This window comes from Cucurbita pepo, chromosome LG11 (assembly GCF_002806865.2).
Source record: "Cucurbita pepo subsp. pepo cultivar mu-cu-16 chromosome LG11, ASM280686v2, whole genome shotgun sequence".
Taxonomy (NCBI): domain Eukaryota; kingdom Viridiplantae; phylum Streptophyta; class Magnoliopsida; order Cucurbitales; family Cucurbitaceae; genus Cucurbita; species Cucurbita pepo.
In genome coordinates, this window is record NC_036648.1 from 678,442 (window position 1) to 699,283 (window position 20,842).

Here is a 20,842-nt window from a genome sequence, read left to right on the forward strand (position 1 = left end):
ATGCACGAAAGTTATGATTTAACGTGAAATAAATGAATTGTCATGGAATTAAAAACAATAATAATAATAATCTTAAATATATCTAGGTTTTGGAATTTAATCATGTAGCCTTAAATAGAATAATCCTAGTAAAAAAGTAGCTAGGTTTTTTTTTATTTTTTTATTAGCTTGCATTCGAGTCCTATTTTGACGATGACTCTTGAAGTGGTAGACGAGAGGGAAGGAAGGATTCGAAGAACATTATAATTTATGTGTTGACGATTAAAAGGTTCTTTTCATATAGCGGCCACGACGACATTCTCACTATCATAGATGCAACAAAAGGTTACATTACAAATTTAGCCATCAAACTTGTAAACTTTGACTTATGTGTCTAATATGGTACTGAATTTTAAAAAAATACATATAGAGATGATCAGAGGGAGTTGTGGATAAGACACAGTGAATGGGAGCGCACTTGAAAGATGGTGATGGGTATGTGTGTTATGATGAGGTTTGGTTAGTAGTGACAAGCAAAACAACTCAGGTACAGAGGAGCAAGATGGAATCTTGATCTGCCAACGTTAATGGGGGATTTGAAAGGCCCACACAGTGAGGGGAATCTGATTCAATGGAGCCTTTGTTCATCCCTGAAAGCTAAAGAGGGAAAAGAAATTTATACTTTCTTTTTGTTTCTTGTTTCCGCATCCAAACTCTTTGTTTCCAATTAAGTTTAATTGAAATTAAGTTGCAAAAAGAAGAAACCCAATCATTTTCTAAAACAACTTTCAAAAAAGGAATTTTGAAAAAGAGGGCATCAACATCTTGGGCAGTGTGTTGGAAGATAAAATTGAAACTAAGACCAGCAGTATGTTGTAGATAAGATCCCTACCTTTTGGCTTCAACTTACCCACACATCATTGTTGCTCACCCCCAACATTATCATTTTCATTCAAACTTGGGCACTCCAAAGATTCTACCAAACCCACCTTCATTTCAAACTCTACCTACCTCATCATTACCCATACATATTACTTCTATTAACTCTACTTATATTTCATTTTTTTCATTCTCTACTCTACTTTGAGTGTCCAAAAGAGCGTTCTTTGTAATTGAGAATGCAACCCAATTGGGCAATTTAGATCGATCGAATACATATATGGTCTCTCTTGCTAGCTGAGATGGCGACTTTTTTTTTTAAGAAAGACAAAATTCATTCTCATGGTATGTCAATGTTTATCGTGATAGAGGAGTTTAGGGTTGTAAGTGAGTGAGTTTAGGGTTTTGCATTAAAGTTGAAAAGGAGAAATGGGAAGAGAAAAAGAAGAGAGTTGAAGATAAGGGCATGAGAGACAGAAACAATGAGAGTGAAAGTGATGTTATTGGGTTGGGGGTGGCAGTGGTGGTTAGAGCCTTCGAGCGTTCTAGAAATGCTTTTAGGGTACGACCGTACGTCGCTCAGAGGCTTATGGATAAGTGTCCCATTTGGACTCCATCCGCCACATACTTTATAACCTTCTTTTAACCTCTACTCCCCACTACAATCACACTTTACATACTTAATAAAGATGTCATGTTTTACATTTTTAATAATAAAAAAGATATGGACTACATAAAGTAAAAAATGATGGATAAGGAGTAGAAGAGAAAGTGTAATTGATTAATGGAATGTAAATGGTGAGAGCATGAAGGAAAAATGGAATAGGAAGTGATGCAACCGTATGATTGCTCTAAAGATTACTTTTGTTGGACATAATAATTCTCACCATAACATTGATTCATGCATGTATATCATACAATCCATTTCAATCAATCTTTGTTCAACTTTTTGCTACAACTTCACCCATATATTTAAATTCATTGACTTTATTAATTTTTTTTTTATAGGGTTCTAAATCTTTTTGATCTTTTGAACTAATATAGGCCCAATTAGCGACAGTGAACCAAGAAAAAAATAAAAAGAAAAGAAATAACATAGTTTATTAGAGAGGCTATACTAATACTATTGATGAAATCAAGTTTAATAATTTATTAGGAGTGTAAAAGTGAGATTTATATTGGTGGAAAAAAAGAATATAATATAATGAAAAGAAAGTCCACGTCAAATTGAATATAGAGTAGAAAAAATGATGGGGCTTTTTGGATAAAGTTTAGGGAAGGAAAAGAAATTGGAATGTCCACCATATAAATTAATGTAATCATAAGTTGAAGTTAGTAGCAGTAGTGCATAAAGTTGTTCCTTCTCACTTCTACTCATCTCTCATCTCTCGCCCTCCCTTTTTAATTATTATTTTCTAACAAAAGGCAAAAGGTTGCCTTAAAAAGGGATGCGATAAGATATTGGGGCCGACTAGACGCATGCATTGAGAGGTCAAAATTCCACACTCTGGTGCCCTTCCAATCATTAATCCCGACATCCGTTTTACCCAATGTAATCCACACGGTTGTTGGGCTGGATTACTTAGTGGGCTGGATTTACTTATTGGGCTGGATTACTTATTGGGCTGGATTGCTTAGTAGTGGGCTTCATACAATCGCTGCAACCATATACTTCCAAAGCCTCTAAATAATCTAAATCTTCAATTTAATCAAATTTATATGGAGTTAATTGAACATTACAAGGGTAAAGATGGAAACAAATATGTCTCTCAATGTGATCCGAATGGAGAGAGCTTCTGGTGAAGCCCAAGGTCCAATCCATTGTATGCCAAAGGAGCAAACATCCACAGCTCATCTGAGCTCAATAACTGCATAAAATGAAACAATGGCATTTTAGTAAATTTGTTCCTTATTGTTATTTTGAAAATGTTGGGTCTGTTTGTTTACCTTGATTTGGAGCTGCAAAAACTTGACGTAATGAACAGCTTCTTCAAGCATGGTACTGATATCAACCTTGGTTCCATTGGGAACAAGTTTCTGTAACATTCTTAATCGCTCGTTGATTCTCTCCCTTCGTTTCTGCAACAAAATTCAATAATCTCTCACTAATTTGATCGCACAGAAGAAGAATGTATGAACACAATGGGTATAAATAAGTTGAGGGAGAAGATGCATACTCTAGCGTAGAGGCTTTGGGGATCTGTGGCCGACCCTCTGCTTGCTCTGCCCTTCCTGGTCAAGCCGCCGTCGGAGGTGGCGCCTTGGCCCTCCTGTGAACCATTTTCTTCCTGATCGGAACTGTAACTAATGGAGCACTGCCCTTCTGATGCTCCCCCCGCATTGCCTTCTTCTTCCACACTCTTCCCTTTTCTCTTCTCATTTTTCTTTCTTTCCTCTGTTTTCTTCTTCTTCTGCCCCTGAAAATTTACCCAATCTATTAACTTTTCGAATGGAAGTCGGAGGTTAATCTTGTAAGTTCAGGTTTGATTTACCAGTTCCTTTACAAATTAGTCAACTAAATGGATTCAGTCCATTTTGTATCATTTAAACTTTTAAGACGTTAGGGGAACGAGGGCTTACATCTGCTGAAACCCGAGTTTTCTTCTTCTGATTATCAGAAATATCTTCGTTATTGACTTTCCTTTTCAGTGCCATTGGTTCCTTCGCGGCACCAGTGGAATCTACGAGTTGCGATGGCGGCGGCAGTGCTGGGTAGGTACCTTGTACTACATTAATTTCGACGAATCTCTCAGCGCTGGAGTCTTCACCGGTGGCGGCGGTGTCGAGAGCCTTATCCACTTCCTCGATTAAAACATCAGAAAAACACGAGGACCCAAAATTCCTCTCGTCAATTGGCGTAAAGAAATCAGTAGAATTGGGAAACAAAAAGGCAGCATGGGAATCATCAGTAGTAATGCAGCTACTGCAGCTCCTCGTGTCCTGTTTGACGCAATAACTCTGCAAATTGGGAACAAAAGCGTCCAATGAATAGAACCAGCTGCTGCCGCCATTGTTGGGCAATTGAAGCTCAGTGGAAGGATCGGCATGATTCGCGATCGGAATATGGGACTGATCTACCTCCTCCAATGAGAACATGGCGGCGAAAGACTCCCATTCCCCATCAGAAAAGCCTCCCAAAGCCTCCATTTTTTTGGGGGGATTTAGAAGTTATTGTCTTTTTGGGGGCCGCTTGAAATTGAAGGAGCTTTAAGACAAATGGGATATTTATACCCAACGCTGTGATGGCAATGTGATAACATAATTTGAGTTGCAGGGAATTTGTGTTAATGATTGATCAAGCTTAATTTGTGTTAAAGTATAATTTTATGATGGATTGAAGAAGAGTCCACTGTGGGACCCAAAAGAAAGCAGACTCCAACTCAGAGATGGGGCCAAGGTTCATGCAATAATTAGGTTTCATAATTGTTAAAGTACCGATCAATTTTGTTTTAAAATTATAGTCCTTAATTAGCATGATAAAAAATTATTCAGTCATTATATCATTAGCATACAACTGAATACTTTATAAGTACATGAGGTTTCAATCCTTCGTCTATATAAACATATTTCCACGACTTAATTAACTAACCAAATATAATTAAATTTTAGATGTTTATTGAGTTATATATAAAATATTAATGAAAAAAATAAAATACTTAAGGATTGGATCATTTTGCTGCTGCTTCCTTTTTAAATATATTTTGTTTTGTTTCAATTATAGTTTTCATTTTAATAAAATATAATTTAAAATTATGTTTTTTTTTCATAGGTATAAAAAATATAATAATTATCGTGTAATATCCTCTTCCTAAGATTATAATTTTTTTTAATCCAATGAAGTTGGAACATTATTATTAGTCCAGAGGATATCTTTGCATTCTCTCGCAGCCCTCACTATAATCATTAATATTATTATTAATGTTGTGTTATGATTTAATATATATACATGTATGGAAGTCTTTAAATTTAATCTTTCATGAAATATTTATTTGTTGTCAAGAACAATTCAATATCTTTGATGGAAATTTTATGAAGATGAAAATAAGAGGTTTTTAATCTCGTCCTATGTTGGATATGTGAATATTTATATCTATAATATAAATATTTAAGATATAATTCAATAGCTTTAAATATTCACCGAATTGCTAATACTTAAAAACAAGTTAAGTTAAAAAGAGGGGGGTTTGGTTGTTTGAAAAGCATGGTTTGGGAGAAGGGTTAGACTTGTGATTTATAATCTAAAAATGTAAGAACGTGGGGTACATTGGATTTTAATAACAACAAAACAAATGTGGATTAAATATTAAAAGGATGAATAATTGAATTTAAAAAAAAAAAAGAAAAAAAAAGGGTCAGCCAGATCGTGGGGTTAGAGTCTGACATTCTTGCAAACTCGGACAAATAGCCGCCAAAATCGCTGTTTTGTCGACTTTTCTGTCTTATGTTCATGGCTCCCTGAGATGTCCATATTAATGAGTAATTGCCAAATTTTGGTATTAATTAACATAAAGAATTCAGCTAATTTATACATCTGTTATGTTACCGACATGATCTTATATCATAAATATATAGTGGTTGTTGTGGGCAGCGGGTCTGGATGTTTCATGTAGGCCCTCCAAATTTGACAGTAAGTAATGTAAATGGAAGGCGATGAAGGAAGGACATGTCCGTGATTCATAAGTGGGTACTCTTCTCCGCCGCACATTCCGCCGCGTCAGCCGGCCCACTCGTTTTGTTTTATCTTTCGGAATAGAGCCGCCCACTGCACGACCTTTCAAACCAAACCCACGCCTTCTAAATATTATTTTCTACCCAAAAATGTGAAATTAATTTGCATTTCAGACAAATAATGTCGGANGAAAAAAAAAAAAAAAAAAGATTCCGAATCGGACGATTCCTTTTGGCTGCCTGCACGATCATACGTTCGGGCCAACAAAAAAAATAAATAAATAAATAAAAGAAATTATTCTTTTTCTTTTCTATTTTCTCGAATTTTCTACTCACCAAATACATTCTAAAATTTGTCTTTTTTAATATGCGTACGTGGGCATGGCGTTTGAGATTATTCCACGTGTATTTATGGAATGGGAAACTGTCCATCGAAGACACGGCACTGTGTTGGAATTTCTGGGCCAACTGGGATTCTCATTCTTCAAATCAAACACTTCCACGTGTCCTTCCCATTTGCCCCATTTATGCTAATTTTATATTCACGTCAAATTCATAATCGTTGCGAGGAAAATAAATATGCTATTTTTATATCATATCCATAATCTAAAAATAGTTAAATTATTAACTATTTTTCACTATGGATTAAGGGTTCATTTTTTTTTTGTTAGTATTATAAATTCATAGTTAAATTATTAACTATTTTTCACTATGGATTAAAGGTTCATTTTTTTTATTAGTATTATAAATCCATTTGTAATATAAAAATTCAGTTAAGATTTAATAAGAAGATTGTACAAAGTCATTCTCCCAACACAAAATCATACAAATTGATTACGAATCACGAACCAAATGATATAAGAGAACAAAACTTGGTATAAAAATTGATTTATAAAAGATATTTGGTTGGATAATGTGGATTTTATTTTATGTCGTTTTTGTTTCAAACAAACGTGGGTTTATTTAATCGTCATAGAACCAAGTCATAATAAGATCCAATCAAACAATTCCAAATCTAATAGAATAGTACCCCATGCATATGCAACATTCCTATTATTTCCTTTAAAGAATTTTATTATAAAAATAATTCCAACTTAAATTATATTCTTCTTTAGCTTTTAGAAAAAATGAAAATGGTTCTCCTGTTATTTATATAACCAACAAAGAATATCCGTATGGTTTGGAAGAACGATTTGAAGGTGCTATGTGTGCCATTTGTACCTATTTCATTGAGAATTAATACCATAATTTAACAAATAAGCCTAAAAAATCAATATGAAGATTTGATACACACATCTTTTAAGTTGTGGAAGTGTAATTTGCAACTATCTTTTCTTTATTATTATTTATTTACATTTCTAATTAGATTGGCTAAAATTTTATATTAGATAAGATACCCACATCCAATGATTGTCAAAATCATGGTTCTACTATATAATACAATCTTTTTATATCAAAATAAAAATAAGGTATATGATAAGAATGATTATCATAATTAAATATTTAGAATGAGTTAGAATAAACATAATTTTTTAAAGTTTTTCTATAATCTCTAATTTTAAAAAATTATTTAAATTCTATTTTCAATCAAATTATCTCAATTCATCTAGATAGCATAAAATATATTATTTATTAAAATATATATTGAAAGAGACAAAATAAGACACAAAAAATTTCTCCCCTCTAATTTAAATAGGATATTGATAAAATCAAAGCATCTCAATTAATTTATAATAGCATTATTCATGCACGCTTTCAACGTCCAACACATATTTCTTTGTTTTTAAAGTTGCAATGTCGTAATTTGCTTATTAAAATAATTAGTTATCAATTAACGTCACCATATTTCAAATAATAATAATAATATCGCCGCCTGATGCATGAATTGGCATTTTAATGATCTTCAGTTTCTAAATTGTTAGAGAATGGACTAATCTACTATATAATTAATTGCTATATGTTTATATTTAAGAAAAAGAAAGTAGGATAATTTATTTATATTAATGTCAAGTCATCTCATTATCAATATATATATATTCTACTTTAAAAAAAAATGCGCACCTAAATTATTCCTTTTATGTTAATTAATTATTATTTTTCTTTTATGATAGAATGGCTCAGTTGTGCATGAAGCACGCCCATGAAGTTTATCGTATTTTATATATATTTTTTAAATTGATTTTTTCGTTAATGGTAATTTATTTGCAAAAAATCTTCAAATACTTGAGATTTAATTTTTAAAATAAGATTATAGGTGAGAAATAAATAAATTGTTGTTAAAAAAAAAAAACTGCAAAAATATGAGAATCTTAAAAAGAAAACTCATAGGTTTAGGGCATAAAATCTTATATATTCTGTCCACCTCAGCACCTTACTTAAATGGTCAAGCATTCATCAAATATTCTCGTCCACCTCATGAAAATTACAATATTCAAATTTCAAATTCATTTTTCTTTAATAAAATTGTATAATATTTTTAACCCTATTCCTCTCTATAAATAATAATAATAATAATAAAAAAGTTGGAACATAAATAGGAATTACACTACATGATAAACTTTTTTAACATTCGTTGTGAAATAATTTAATTTAGAGATATTAGAGTTGATTGACGAAATACATCAAATACACAAAATGTTATAAATGATTTATGATAATAAATTTATATCTNTTTTAAAGTTTTATTTATCTAAAATTTATAATTATTTGAATAAACTAGGAGATTCAACTATATAATAGACTTACTATAAAAAGTAATGATGCATGAGGAGGCATTTTTATTTGATAAAAACTAATTAACTGCAAAATAAAGAAGTTTGTGCAGATAATCAAGATTAACATCATCAACAGGCAGGCAGAAAGGAGACAGCAGGACAATTAACAAACAACAAATACATAACAACCAGAATAATCAAAAGCTAATATTTTCTTTTTCTTCTTTTTGTTTTATCTCTTCAACTCTCAGATTAATACCATCCCTTTTATTTCTAGCAATACTCTCCACTTCAAAATTATGCAGTACTTGGAAACTTCAACTTCTAGCAGCAGTAAGATCTTGTAATGACCAATACCAAGCGCGTTGTATTGCATCAGAAGGCTCTACGATCATGCCATCGCGTTAACTAGAACGAATAGAGGTTTGCCTCCCAATCGTTCTCGTCCCTGAGAAATTGCAAAAGAAAAAATGGCAGAAGTTCATTTCAAATTTTCAAGACTATAGAAATGAGAATCATAATCACATCATAAACATCAAACTGGACAAAAGTCATGGGAAGATCTGGAACTAGTAGTCTAGTACAAGGTTCTGATCTGTTCTCATAATTTTGCAAATACATACCTTTAGTCCCTGCAGCTCGATCACACAAGCACACTCGACCACCTCAACGCCAACTCGCTCTGCCATAAGGAGTAAACAACCGATTAATATAACCAACACAAGATTGTGAAAATACAACACTCGTAAAGAAAAGTTAATAAGAGAAGGATCTCATCTACTGAGCGGCAATACAGGGCTGAGTCAACAAACAATTGTCATTTCTCAGCGACTACTCAGAAAATTTTGTTCAGAAACTGAAGCAAAATTACAATGACAATCAACCAGATTCAAAGAATAATCTGAGTCCTAGAACTGAGAAAGATTTGGAAATCACAGCCAAGATAGTGTCATTGTGCAAAAACCCGAGTAAAAACGAGACACTTCCAGCTGTGGCCAGTGCATGTTCAACTAAAAAGTAATATAATCACTCGGAAGACGAAACATTGGCTTTAAAAATGGCCTACCAAGTAGCCTTATTGCTGCACACAAGGTTCCCCCAGTTGCAATGAGATCATCTATCACAAGAGCACGTTCTCCAGCTTCAACAGCTCCTACGTGCATCTCAATTTTATCTGTTCCATACTCTAAAGAGTATTCTTCTGAAATGACTTCACCTATGAAATCATCGATCGAATGATTACATTTCAGATACAGAATCATGATTTTAGTTTCATTTGAAGATAAACTAATCATGGTAATCCAATACAATAGCCCAGAGTATACTAATATACAGTTTATCCGTTTGATGACCATTTTGTTTTTCATCTTTCCTAAGAAAACATTTGAATTCCTAGTCAAATTCTTTACGATAGTTTTCATCTTTCCTAAGGAAATATTTAAGTTCATAGACAAGTTCCAAAAACAAGTTTTCAAAAACTATTCTTATTGGTTTTCAAACCTTGGCTTGGATTATAGAAACATACATGGTAGAAAATAACAAAACAAAGGAACTCATGGGTGGGTGGAAGTAGTGTTTATATTCTTAATTTTCAGAAACCAAAAACCTAAAGACAGATGGTTATCAAACATAACCTAAGCTATCAAAATAGCAAAAACCCTTAGAACATTGACTAAAGCTTGAAGTTTCTGGCATCGAAAACGAGATTAACCATCGAAGACATGCAGATTGCTCACTTCTTGACCATCGGGTTATGGATAGCAAACATCAAATGCAATAGCATATGCACGAGAGTTTTTGCCAGATGCGGAACATTATGCTTGAATCCGTAGCTAAAACTATAAATTGATTCAGATGGGTACAAATAAAGGTGTGTCAAGCACAAAATTGTACCAGGCAACTTCTTGGGTTTTCTCATGGGAACAAATTTTGCACCGATAGCCAGAGCTATCGGAGGGCCAAAAATGAAGCCCCTCGCCTCAATTCCTGCAGAACAAAAAAGATGAATTGGTTCAAGTCATACCATAAAGTTACTTCCCCTCCTGATGTAAAAATGACCCTTTTGAAGCCAGAATTTACCAGCAACGACAGAAATATCCTTCCCTCTGTACCTCTCCACGAACAAATCAATAGTGTCCCTAAAGGCCTTTATATCAAGAAGCAACGTTGTGATATCCTGAAACAAAATCCCTACCAAAAGAGGAAGAGGGTGTTGTTTACGGAAAAAAATTAGAACAAAAACATCGTTTCCGCTAAAAACTTAGCACCAAACAAGACCCATCACACGCAAAGCCCAAATAAGCATAAAGACAGCAAAGATGGATCTCTCAGCCTGGAAACGGCCATTTCGATTTTCAAATGAGAGGAGATTAGTACCTGGTTTAGGGAAATCTGGGATTACTCGAATGGCCTTGGCGATTTTGGCTATGCGTGGGTCTTGTTCATCGGTGGACGCCATTTCTTGATCCGGCACCGTCTTACTCACTGCCAAACACCCGCCGGACACTCGATCAACACAATTTGACGGAGGTAAAATCAGAGCAAAAGAAAGGGGCAGCGGCCAATACGGAAAACATAGGTTTAATTTACTATTTATTTATACAAAAAGTTGGGGAACGAGCGTTTCACGACAGAGAATCCATTTGACCAAATTGCCCCACCGTTAAAAAAATTCTTACCCCATTATTACCAAACTTTCCCCACAGAGGAGTTCAATTTTGACCTGCGTCATCGAATATTGACTAACACAAGAGATTGGAATTCCGAATTACCATTGCATCGCAGAGGCTTGAGCGAATATCGATGCTGTGGAGAGCGAGTCAAATGTGTACGACACGACGAGAAAGCATCGCCCACGGCTGTTGACGGAGAAGCGATCCACCGATGAGGAGTGAAGACCGCGGTGGACCTATAGTGCGACGGCGAAATAGGAAGTGAGGAACTGAGATTGGAGGCTGCTTTCATCGTCGGTTGTGATCTGAGAAATCGGAACGTAAAAAGGATGAAAAAGAAAAATTGAGATACGGTTGCGGAAGCCGACTTATTCGTGTAGCGTCGTTTAAATTAATTAATTAATCAATAATTCTGGAGGGTACTTTGGTCCGATGAAAAAACCCACGTAAATTTGATTTGTTACTTAAATCTTTTAATTCCTTTGAGCGAATGTCTTCGTAATGTAGTTTGGTATAAGAATGTGGTAAATTTTGTATGTCCTAATGTAAACCCAAAGGCCAAACCTCCTCAGTCCTCGCGCAATTTCCTTCCTTGCTGTTCTCTCTATAAAAACCCCCACTCCCCTCCCTCTCTCATTTCAATTCCTCTGGACTCTGAGTCTGAATCTCAACCTTTTCAATTCAACCCTTTCCCTTTTGAATCCTTCATTCTTCAGCTATGCCACTCCAAGCTCTCAATTCCCCCTTCCATTTCCATGACGTCCCCTTCCTCCACCCCCTCAAGCCCTGGGCCAAGCGCAAGCGTTCCCGCCGCCCACCTCTTCACGCTTCTCCTTCCGAAGAAGAGTATCTTGCTCTCTGTCTCATCATGCTCGCCCGCGGCGACCCCCGTTCCCTGCTTGAGCCTGCCGTCGCCACCAAGTCCGCCTTCAAGTGTCCTCTTTGCGACAAGGTCTTTTCCTCTTACCAGGCTCTGGGTGGTCACAAGACTAGCCACCGGAAACCGGCTGCTTGTGACGACCAGTGCATGTCGATCTCCAGTGCTACGTCCACCATCTCTAACTCTGGTGGAAGGGCACATGTCCGTAATGTTTGTCACAAGTCGCTCCCCACCGGCCAGGCCTTGGGTCGCCACAAGCGCTGCTACTACGAAGATGGTGCCGACGCCACTGCGAATCGCCAGAGCTACAACGGGATGACGTTGACATCGTCGGAGGAAGTAGGTTCGACCCACATCGTCAGCCATAGCCACCGAAACTTCGACCTGAACATCCCGGCGTTGCCGATTCTGTTGCCGAAGCCTTCCTTCCCTGGCGACGAGGAGGTGGAGAGTCCTCTGCCGATGAAGAAGCCTCGGTTTCTCTGGCTGCCGGAACCGGAGATCTCGCTGAATTTGGACGATCCTTTCCCGGATTGGGGAAGAGGGATTAGAATCAAAATTCAAAATTAGTTTCAGTTTTCTTTGTATAAAATTAATTTAGCCGATTCTTGGGGATCTAGAAAGAGGGATACAGAATATTCAATTAATTCTTTCCTTTTCTTCTTTTTTTTTTTTCCCTCAAAGCCATTGTTTTGATTTCAATTGGGAAAATTGTATGCATGCTCACTCATAGTTCTTGAATTGTGCAAGTGGATACAGAATTGCATCATGACAAGCGCCAACCCCCGCATGTAGGTGGGTGGGTGGGCTAATTCATTGCAAGCCAAAAGATAACCCCACAACTCAAATTCGGCAAATTTATAAATTTGGTTAATTACCAAACTTAATAACCAGAGCTTCACCACATGTATTCTCGATCAAAAAATGAGTCGCTATTAATCAAAATTTCAATTAGAATCTTCAACGTAAGTTAAGAGTGTGGGTTTTGTAATCATTTTCAGGCACAATGAAATAAAAATTTCCTATGAACGAACCAAGGTAGAGGTAGCAAAATTTCTTGATGGTTATAAGGAATAAGGAGTTGATGGTGGGAATGCAGAAGGCATAGGCGTTATGTTTTCACACGTAACCAGTCATCAAAAAGGAGCTTTCACATACTGGCTCCTATCATCAGCCAAAAGCACTATTTTTCACAAAACAAACAGTTGGAGGCCACATAAGGCAGGGAAATAAAGCAATGAACGATAACACTACATGATTAGACATTTACAATAAATGTTGGCCTGGCCTCCTCACTAGAAGAAAGAAAGATATATGAATTGTGATAAAATTTGAACAACTCTTGAGCACCACAAGTTTTCTACCATCTACGAAAACACTCACAACTTCTATGACTCATGCTGTGAATGTGTGAATGGATCTTTTATTGCTTCTTTGTTTCATGAATTCAAGAGAATGTGTTCAATTCTCTGCATGATCTTAGGTCTAATAGTATAGTACAGCAGATGCCTGTCCCGCGCATCCTGTCCTGTTAAGCTGATATGCGTTCTAGTTGCAATATGTGTGTTCTCAAGCTGAATTCTTTTACCTGGTAAACATTTTTTTTTTTTCCATGTGTGAGATGGAAAACACGGGAGGAGAGGGGTATAGGAGAAAGAGAGAGAGGAGACAAAAGAATACCTGCATGGAAGATGCTGTAGATAATAGATCGTTGCACTGGTCAAGCAATGCACGCTCATGTGCATTAACATCTGCAAGTTTTGATACCACAGAATTCACATCTCCAACCTATCATCATCAATAAGAGATGTCTTTAATCATGTGTCATCATCAATAAGAGATGTCTTTAATCATGTGTCAAAGCTGTGTAATCATTTCACGACAGGTGTGGTTAAACAGAAGGAAACTCAAAGACACCAGTCCTGCTCTTGTTGATGTAATTAATGATCAAATCTGTTGTATTTCTACCTTAAAACTAAATTATAGAGGACAACAGCAATAAGCAATCTAAACCCATGAGTTAACCCTTGGGCTTTATTTGTTGGATAAAGGTTTAGACCTAACTTAGGTGGGCTTGTACCGGAATGTTGGATTAGCATATTTAATGGTAATTATTCTTTTAAAGAAACATAAGTGGCAGATGAAAATAGAAACGACAAATAGCTGAGTGTGGGGTTGCAACCTTTGATAGCCATAAGCTTAAGGATGGGGCCATTGCTTGCATCACATCAACTGCTGAAGAAATAGCTTCCTTAACATCCTGGACTTCCGCCTATGGCCAAAAGATAAACACATAAATAAGCAAAGAATGAAGGAAAAATTTGTTGATACACGTCCACACACACAGAGATGACACCCACCTTTGCCCCATCATCAACTGGCAAGCGGAGGGTTCTAGCTTCCAAAGCTTCTGTAATACCTGACAGAGAGCTGGAGAAGTCTTGATCCAGAAGATCCAACTCGTCCAAACATGTCATCTACATTTATATCAGAATAATTACCATAGTTTAAGCAAAGATCATCGTTGGCAAAACAATTGAATGAAGATTCATGCAGCATTTAATCTGAGTGATAATTAATAGAGGGAGCCAAATGAACCTAAACAATAGTTTTCTAGAGGCAAACTCAGAGTTCAGGAACTATTCTTTAATTTTCAAGATAACAGGATACAGAAAAGGAGAGAAAGAAGAATGCATCTGCATATCTTACTTGAGACTTGAGGATAGAAGCCAGCCTCAGTTTGTGCTGTAATAATTGCAACTCGTGTCTTTTGGCTAGAACAGATTCACGCAGTTTTGAAATACCATTCCAAGCACTGAAGATGTTTTTCTGACATAAGGGACAATTAAACAATATAAGTATCACAACAATTGTAGCGTTAGAAATGAGAACAAATGAGAAAGATTGGTAGAGTGGAAAGCAATGCCATTGCAATAAAAGACCAATTAACAAAAACCAGGAAGCCTAAGTTATCACAACAAATTAATTTATAAGCAAAATTCTTATTTGAGTTCAGAACCAGATCCTCTTCTCTCTTTGATATCCAAGGTTCAAAAACACCTATTTATTAGTGGATGATGATCCAAACAAGATGATAATGCAAATCAGACAAATGGGTGATTGAAATTAGGACCCAAAAAGAAAGGATCAACTACTCTTTTCAAAAGATAAAGTGGAGAAAGTGGCCATTTCCAGGAATCATACCTCGGCATTCAGGCTCTGGACAGAAGAAGTGACATCTGCTCTAGCATTGACAAAACGCCACTGCAAAAGCCTATTGTACAAAATCTTCAACGAATGTGCATCAACCATCCTGCTATCCCACATTTTCCCCCTCCGTACATCATTAGCAAAACTCAAAGCAGATGGTGTGCTGCTCCAGTAATTACTGAACCCATTTGTCACTGAGCATCTTAAATGAGATGGACTTCCTTTTGAAGGTGATGATATGGATGACGCCAAAAGCTTACTTGGAGATGCAGGACCAATCGGACTTCGAACAGGAGATGAATGCCCCAGGTTGTTGTTAGCAACCTGGCGAGGAGATGATGCTGGACTATCAATTGAATGCTTCTTGGGAATATTTACTTTCGAAGGTACTTTACTTTTTGCTCCAACGTTCTTAGATAATGGGGAACCCGGCTCTGGTTGCCTTCGCAACCGGTTGTTAGTCTCTTGCCATACTCTCGCCTGTACCACGACTACTCGAGGGCCACGCTGTCCTTTCCCGGCACCACCCTCCTGCGTTCCCGAAGAACAACTAGAAGACACGCTCTCAGAATCAGAAGGAAGGTGTTTGGATGAAACGTCTGAACTATTGTCTGAAGTTCCTTCAGCAAGAGGCTCTACCGCCCTCTCCGACTCTAAATTTCCAGAATCAGAACCAAGTCTTCCGTCAAATGGAGATCTGTCTTCGACAAACGAATTCTGCAGCGCTCTAACAACATTCCCAGACCCACCAGCGACCTTCTTCCGTTCATCCATACAATCCAAACTCCTGCTCATACAATTCGCCTGCCGGTGACTACCGTGCCACCGCTGCTGATCTACTGGCTTCATATTCTCGGTCTGATCGCCGCCGCCACCAGTACCTTTTGTTGGTGTGGTTGTTTTTCTCTGCTCCGACATACCCTTCCGAATACCAGGAGCCCGCGCGGGCTTTGCCTTACTAGCCTGCAATGGAAACGATTCGCCTTGGAAAGAGGCCGATAGGCTCCGTGTCGAATTGAACAACAGCTTCTGAGCCGCCGTCATCTCGCCCCTACCATTACCATGAACAAATCTGAAATCCAACGAATTAGGATGGGGAGTCCCTATCTGCGTCCTCTCCATGAATTCCGACCGCCTGATAGACGGCGGCATCGGAGTCAGAACAGTCGCCGAAGTAGATGTACCGGAAACCGAAGGGGAGAGGCATCGTCTCAGGACCGATGCAGAATTAGAGGAAGTGGAAGACGATAAATACCGAGAAGTGACTTCCCGGGATTTGGGCCGTCGAGCGACGGCACCATTGTCGGGATCGGAAGGTAACAAAGGCGGCCTCGTAGGATTATGAGAGTGAGGCACTCTCTGAGACTGGGCCACGGATTTAGGATTCAACGTCGTCGATACAGAAGCAACCATTATTTCCTTTCGAAACAATCGAACCCTAATTTTTCACCGCAGATCACCCCAACATGAATCCAAACCAAAAATCATCCACTTCTCCCAGCAAGTAACAATCAATCTCAACGAATTCCAGACGATTGTGAAGGGAGGAGCGGAATGTTTGCTGTCGAACAGCCAAATTTCGTTTTCTCAAAAATGACCGTTAGAGTTTCGCCGGAGAAATACAAAGAAGAGAGAGGGGATTGGGGAAGAAAATTTGGGATATTCACAACGGTCACTGACGTCACTGTTCTTTTATATTATTATAAACATAAAAATTCGAAAAAAGGACGGGTAAGGAAGGTTTAAAGACTGACTAGTCGCGAGTGTACAAAAATATGGTACTCGCGTGGTGTGAACGTAACGTGTCGTGGGTCCCAAAGCTGGTTTTGAAATGGAGCAAGTTGTACGCGTGGAAACGGGTTATGCTAAAGGACGTTAAAGAGACCGAGTCTAGTGAACGTTGCAAGTGCGAGTTTGACGTTGTCAAAATGGCATCCAATAAATTTTCCTTCATTTTTAGGGCAAAATCTACTGCGTCTTCTTAATTCACATTAATTAATTTAGGGATTATTACCCTAATTACGATATTAATATCTCTAGTGACCAAGAAATCTCCATAAATGATTAATATATCAAAATTTTCAAGCCTTTTATCTCACTAATAGCTACTTGAAACTTTTAAAGTGAAAGGTATAATAGCATAAGCCACAACAAATATTATTTTCTTTTGAGTTTTTCTTTTAATAACTTCGCTCTTCTGGTTTTCTCTCAAGATTTTTAAAAATGCGTCTATCTGAAAAAGGTTTTTATACCCTTAGAATGAATGTTTTGTTCACTTGTCCGATCGAAAGGGATCTCACACAAGAAAAGGATAGATGATGGTGCTCAAAATGAGGAATAGATTTCACATACCAAAGAACATAATAAAGTCATTGCTGGTTCATCGCCATTAAATTTACATAATCAAACAAACACTGCAGGCCTTCACGCGAAGTAGAAGAAGTCCTTGAATTGAAGAGCTTCTCCTTCCTGTGGGAGCAGCACATTCAAATTCAGTGCTGAATGTGAATAATAAGAGCCATTCACAAGTTGCATAAAAGGAGCAGTCAAGGGTTGTTGCTTTACTTACCAAGCAGTGTAGAAGGCTGCTGCTTCACAAGGGTTGTTGCCAAACAAGACAGACGAATAAGGGAACCGATTCCTGAAAACAAATGGGCACTCTCTTCAAATCTACTACTGCTTCAATTGATATCAACTGCTTTTAAGCTTGCCATGTATGTCAGATAAATGGTCCACACATATTGAAACGAACTGTTTATCAATGGCTGCAAAATCAATGTCCCAAAACTCAATAAGACTTCTAGCTGTGTGGTTATGAGCAAACAGCTAAGTTGAGCGATCAAAACAAAGATTACATATTGCAGCGTCTCGGATCTGTATAATGAGTACCAAGGTCATACCTGTAGATGAACGGGGACAAATTTGTATGTGAGGAAATCGCAGACTGGCCAATACAACAGCCCATTTAACATTGTTGGAAGCAAATCGCGGTTTAATCTAGCAGCAATCTCACGGCCACTTTCACCTGAATTTGAAAATAGTGCATTCAGAATTATATTTCACAGCCTGCGTTACGGGAGTGACATTAGAACAAAACGTTATAAATTCCATCAGTTCATGGTTCGTTGAGCCTATAAAGCCAGAGGGGCTTTCACTACCAACTGATAGCAAGGCATTGAAAGATTATCTTAAGTTCTACAACTTCCACTTTCTAATTTACCTAGCAACGATGCATTGTAGGAGAAGAAAACAGAGGTAATAATAGGTCCATACACAGCCTGCCCCAGAAACATCTTCTTGAAAGTTGACAATAAATCTCGTGTTGGTGAGATTGTAGACATGAAATTAAACCACAAATGCTGGGATGGCCCCAATATCAACAATCCATAAGCAGTCATCCGTGTTGTTCTTATTAAGTCAAAAGAGCCAGGAGATGGCATTGTAATCATCTGAACACAATTTAAGTAAACCAAACAATTAGAAGACGAAATAAACCAGAACAAGAGGATATAAGAAGGTAAATTGCGAAGGGTGTAGCTGCCTCCATGAGGGGTGTAGTAGAAAACTGAAGAAAGTTGAACAAGTGAACCAAATTCATCAATGGCCATGAAATACAAGGAACAAGAGGTTAAGGATAAGTAGAAAAGGCCCAGAAAAGAAGACATCCTTATCCATCCCTGTAAAACAGATAGAACCCAAACAAAACCAAAATGATAATGAAATATAAAAGGTAAGAAGCTTACAAGATAAGGCAATTCATCTGAGATGTCTCTCAAGTCCTAATTCACTCACCAGAAAATGCCTATCTTCCTCCTTTCATATAACATTTCTACTCCAAAACGCTATATACATTAATAAAATTGTCTTATCCAATACTCAATCTCGCTTATTCATACGTGTAATTCACGAACTGTACCATGAATGAGAAAATAAAAACTCTGAAAGAAGGCGGAAACGAAATGCAAACAGTCATAAAAACCATCTTCTACCTGAGAGGTTAAGTCAGAAGCCGCATAAATGAGCGAAGAAGTGATACTTTTAGTGATAAACGGGTGAGTGTCGAGTTTCCTCATGTACCATCCAACAAATCCAATCCTGGATTTCGATGCAGAAACTGAGGAAAAGAATCGATACCGAATAGTTTCCAAGATAGTTGGGCAAGGAACTTTACTTTCTCTGACTCTGAATCTCATTGGAGATGACCCGAAACTGAAATACGACCTCCACCGAATCTTAGCAGAGACAGAAGCTTTGGTGGTTGTATCGATATGGGCAACGACCGGCCGCAGAAGCCAGCCACAACGCCGACGCAAGCTACTCATCATATCCTACGAGCTTTTTCGCGCTTCTGTCTTGTCGCTCAGTGATTTCAGTGAGCTCAGCATAAATAAATCAAAAGCAGAATATTCAACGGCAAGCCTACTTCGGTCATGGATGCGGGTCTAAAGCCCACATGGGCATACGCTAGATAAAGGCCTGGGTCGATCATTGGGCTCAACCCCAAGAACATGAAACCCTAATATTTTCTTTTAACCCTCTTCAACTTTCCTAATATAATATCTTATCTAATAATCAATTGAGTTAGATTTAGATTAACCTAATTAAGTGAGCTTAAAATTAAATTATGTAACTAACTTAGTTGAATGAATTGAATTGTATTGGATTAATAAATCAAATGCCAAAGAGTGGAAAATTTCTTCTTTTTCTTTCCCTTTGCCAAAAAGACAGTCTTGGAACATCATAAATAAAATTTGATTTCTTTTACCTATGAATTTGTCTCTTGCAAGGAAAAAAGATGACCACGAAGAGTGGAAAGCCTCGTCATAAATGAGGCCCTATATCCTCCAAGATCCTATTGTTTTATAAAGTTTAATTTTTTAGATAATTAAAACTTTATATACTTTATGTCACTATTTAAAAATTGGAACGTTCATGGATTAATTAACAATTTAATAGGTCCGATATCAATTACGAAGAGGCAAATCACTCAATAATTGAATTGTTAGCTCTTAGTTCAGGGCATTAAACAAAGATTGTTTGTGATTTGTTGATTGAAAAAGAAAAATAAATGCGATTAATGCAAATAAAAAATAAAATTAATTTATACAACTGTACTATTGAATTATTTCTTTTGGGACCCTGACATTTGAACAACTCTTTTAAGCCCTATAAGCTCCATTGTCATTTTCATTATTACACAAAAAACAAGACCAGGAGTCTCATCCATTATCAATATTGATGCAACATTTCTTTATATATCTTTATATCATTAAAGTATCATGGAGAATACTTTATCTTAATTTTTCTTTTTTCGAGACTAAAAGATGTTTTTTATTAAAAAATAATATCTAATAACAAATTTATAATTACAAAAATGTACATTGAATTAACGAGTTACTATTAATTTTAAATTAATTAATTGCATCGTTTATTTATCATACGAGTGTCATGTGCAATAATTCTATCAAAGCAAAAATTATTGGGATTAAATAATAAATTAACATGGAAAAAAAACAGCTATCCAATTGGAGCCATAAAATTCGTTTTACACTATTGCATTGACTAAATAATACAATAATGCAAATAAAAACAATTAAATATGTTGATAAAAATATAAAAATAACTATTTAAATAAATTATGAAAAATGTTGGACCACATTCTTTTATCAATTTACGAAGAATCTAAGGTCTGAAACCAAACTTTTGTTCATTTGTCTCATTCTTCGAATTAATTGGATGACATAAATATTTGAGATTGGGACCTTTTTTTTATTTTTATTTATCACGACTAATTAAGCTTAAATAAGTATTTGGACAATTTTGATGTCACACTCCTAATT

The 20,842-nt window shown here is 36.6% G+C and overlaps 5 protein-coding genes across 6 annotated transcripts; 1 reads left to right on the forward strand and 4 right to left on the reverse strand.

Moving 5' to 3' along the window:
• Positions 1-2,608: 2,608 nt before the first annotated feature.
• On the reverse strand, positions 2,609-4,005 carry LOC111804897 (transcription factor bHLH54-like). The gene is made up of 4 exons (XM_023689712.1): positions 3,439-4,005; positions 3,036-3,275; positions 2,806-2,937; positions 2,609-2,726 (listed from the first exon to the last, which is right to left on the reverse strand). The coding sequence occupies exons 1-4, from the start codon at positions 4,003-4,005 to the stop codon at positions 2,628-2,630; spliced, it is 1,038 nt and encodes a 345-aa protein (XP_023545480.1). The 3' UTR covers positions 2,609-2,627.
• A 4,268-nt stretch (positions 4,006-8,273) lies between these two features.
• LOC111805852 (adenine phosphoribosyltransferase 1-like) lies at positions 8,274-11,261 on the reverse strand. Its single transcript, XM_023691103.1, has 7 exons — positions 11,012-11,261; positions 10,617-10,724; positions 10,320-10,430; positions 10,134-10,226; positions 9,307-9,456; positions 8,864-8,922; positions 8,274-8,688 (listed from the first exon to the last, which is right to left on the reverse strand). The coding sequence occupies exons 1-7, from the start codon at positions 11,202-11,204 to the stop codon at positions 8,632-8,634; spliced, it is 771 nt and encodes a 256-aa protein (XP_023546871.1). The 5' UTR covers positions 11,205-11,261; the 3' UTR covers positions 8,274-8,631.
• A 216-nt stretch (positions 11,262-11,477) lies between these two features.
• LOC111805853 (zinc finger protein ZAT10-like) lies at positions 11,478-12,533 on the forward strand. The gene has a single exon (XM_023691104.1). The coding sequence runs from the start codon at positions 11,631-11,633 to the stop codon at positions 12,360-12,362; it is 732 nt and encodes a 243-aa protein (XP_023546872.1). The 5' UTR covers positions 11,478-11,630; the 3' UTR covers positions 12,363-12,533.
• A 392-nt stretch (positions 12,534-12,925) lies between these two features.
• LOC111805011 (QWRF motif-containing protein 2-like) lies at positions 12,926-16,682 on the reverse strand. The gene is made up of 6 exons (XM_023689867.1): positions 14,997-16,682; positions 14,502-14,621; positions 14,153-14,269; positions 13,975-14,064; positions 13,473-13,580; positions 12,926-13,380 (listed from the first exon to the last, which is right to left on the reverse strand). The coding sequence occupies exons 1-6, from the start codon at positions 16,413-16,415 to the stop codon at positions 13,324-13,326; spliced, it is 1,911 nt and encodes a 636-aa protein (XP_023545635.1). The 5' UTR covers positions 16,416-16,682; the 3' UTR covers positions 12,926-13,323.
• Positions 16,683-17,321: 639 nt separating this feature from the next.
• LOC111806195 (PXMP2/4 family protein 3-like) lies at positions 17,322-19,609 on the reverse strand. Of its 2 annotated transcripts, none has more exons than XM_023691578.1 (5): positions 18,992-19,609; positions 18,223-18,679; positions 17,903-18,027; positions 17,572-17,767; positions 17,322-17,471 (listed from the first exon to the last, which is right to left on the reverse strand). In XM_023691578.1, the coding sequence occupies exons 1-4, from the start codon at positions 19,325-19,327 to the stop codon at positions 17,684-17,686; spliced, it is 1,002 nt and encodes a 333-aa protein (XP_023547346.1). In that variant the 5' UTR covers positions 19,328-19,609; the 3' UTR covers positions 17,322-17,471; positions 17,572-17,683. The 2 variants fall into 2 exon arrangements, with proteins under 2 accessions (XP_023547346.1, XP_023547347.1); XM_023691579.1 differs by having other exon boundaries at positions 18,223-18,451; positions 18,992-19,548.
• Positions 19,610-20,842: the final 1,233 nt, after the last annotated feature.

Coding starts and splice junctions, on each gene's coding strand:
- LOC111804897 (XM_023689712.1), bottom strand. CDS start 4,005: ATGGAGGCTTTGGGAGGCTTTTCTGATGGGGAATGGGAGTCTTTCGCC. Junction 3,276..3,438: donor AAACTCGGGTTTCAGCAGAT/GTAAGCCCTCGT, acceptor GTAAATTTTCAG/GGGCAGAAGAAGAAGAAAAC. Junction 2,938..3,035: donor CCCAAAGCCTCTACGCTAGA/GTATGCATCTTC, acceptor ATTTTGTTGCAG/AAACGAAGGGAGAGAATCAA.
- LOC111806195 (XM_023691578.1), bottom strand. CDS start 19,327: ATGATGAGTAGCTTGCGTCGGCGTTGTGGCTGGCTTCTGCGGCCGGTC. Junction 18,028..18,222: donor CTACAATGCATCGTTGCTAG/GTAAATTAGAAA, acceptor TTTCAAATTCAG/GTGAAAGTGGCCGTGAGATT. Junction 17,768..17,902: donor TTGTCCCCGTTCATCTACAG/GTATGACCTTGG, acceptor TTGATTTTGCAG/CCATTGATAAACAGTTCGTT.
- LOC111805853 (XM_023691104.1), top strand. CDS start 11,631: ATGCCACTCCAAGCTCTCAATTCCCCCTTCCATTTCCATGACGTCCCC.
- LOC111805852 (XM_023691103.1), bottom strand. CDS start 11,204: ATGAAAGCAGCCTCCAATCTCAGTTCCTCACTTCCTATTTCGCCGTCG. Junction 8,923..9,306: donor TGCAGCAATAAGGCTACTTG/GTAGGCCATTTT, acceptor TCCTTATGGCAG/AGCGAGTTGGCGTTGAGGTG. Junction 8,689..8,863: donor TCGAGCTGCAGGGACTAAAG/GTATGTATTTGC, acceptor GCAATTTCTCAG/GGACGAGAACGATTGGGAGG.
- LOC111805011 (XM_023689867.1), bottom strand. CDS start 16,415: ATGGTTGCTTCTGTATCGACGACGTTGAATCCTAAATCCGTGGCCCAG. Junction 14,622..14,996: donor TCCAGAGCCTGAATGCCGAG/GTATGATTCCTG, acceptor CCCTTATGTCAG/AAAAACATCTTCAGTGCTTG. Junction 13,581..13,974: donor TAAGCTTATGGCTATCAAAG/GTTGCAACCCCA, acceptor TGATGATGATAG/GTTGGAGATGTGAATTCTGT.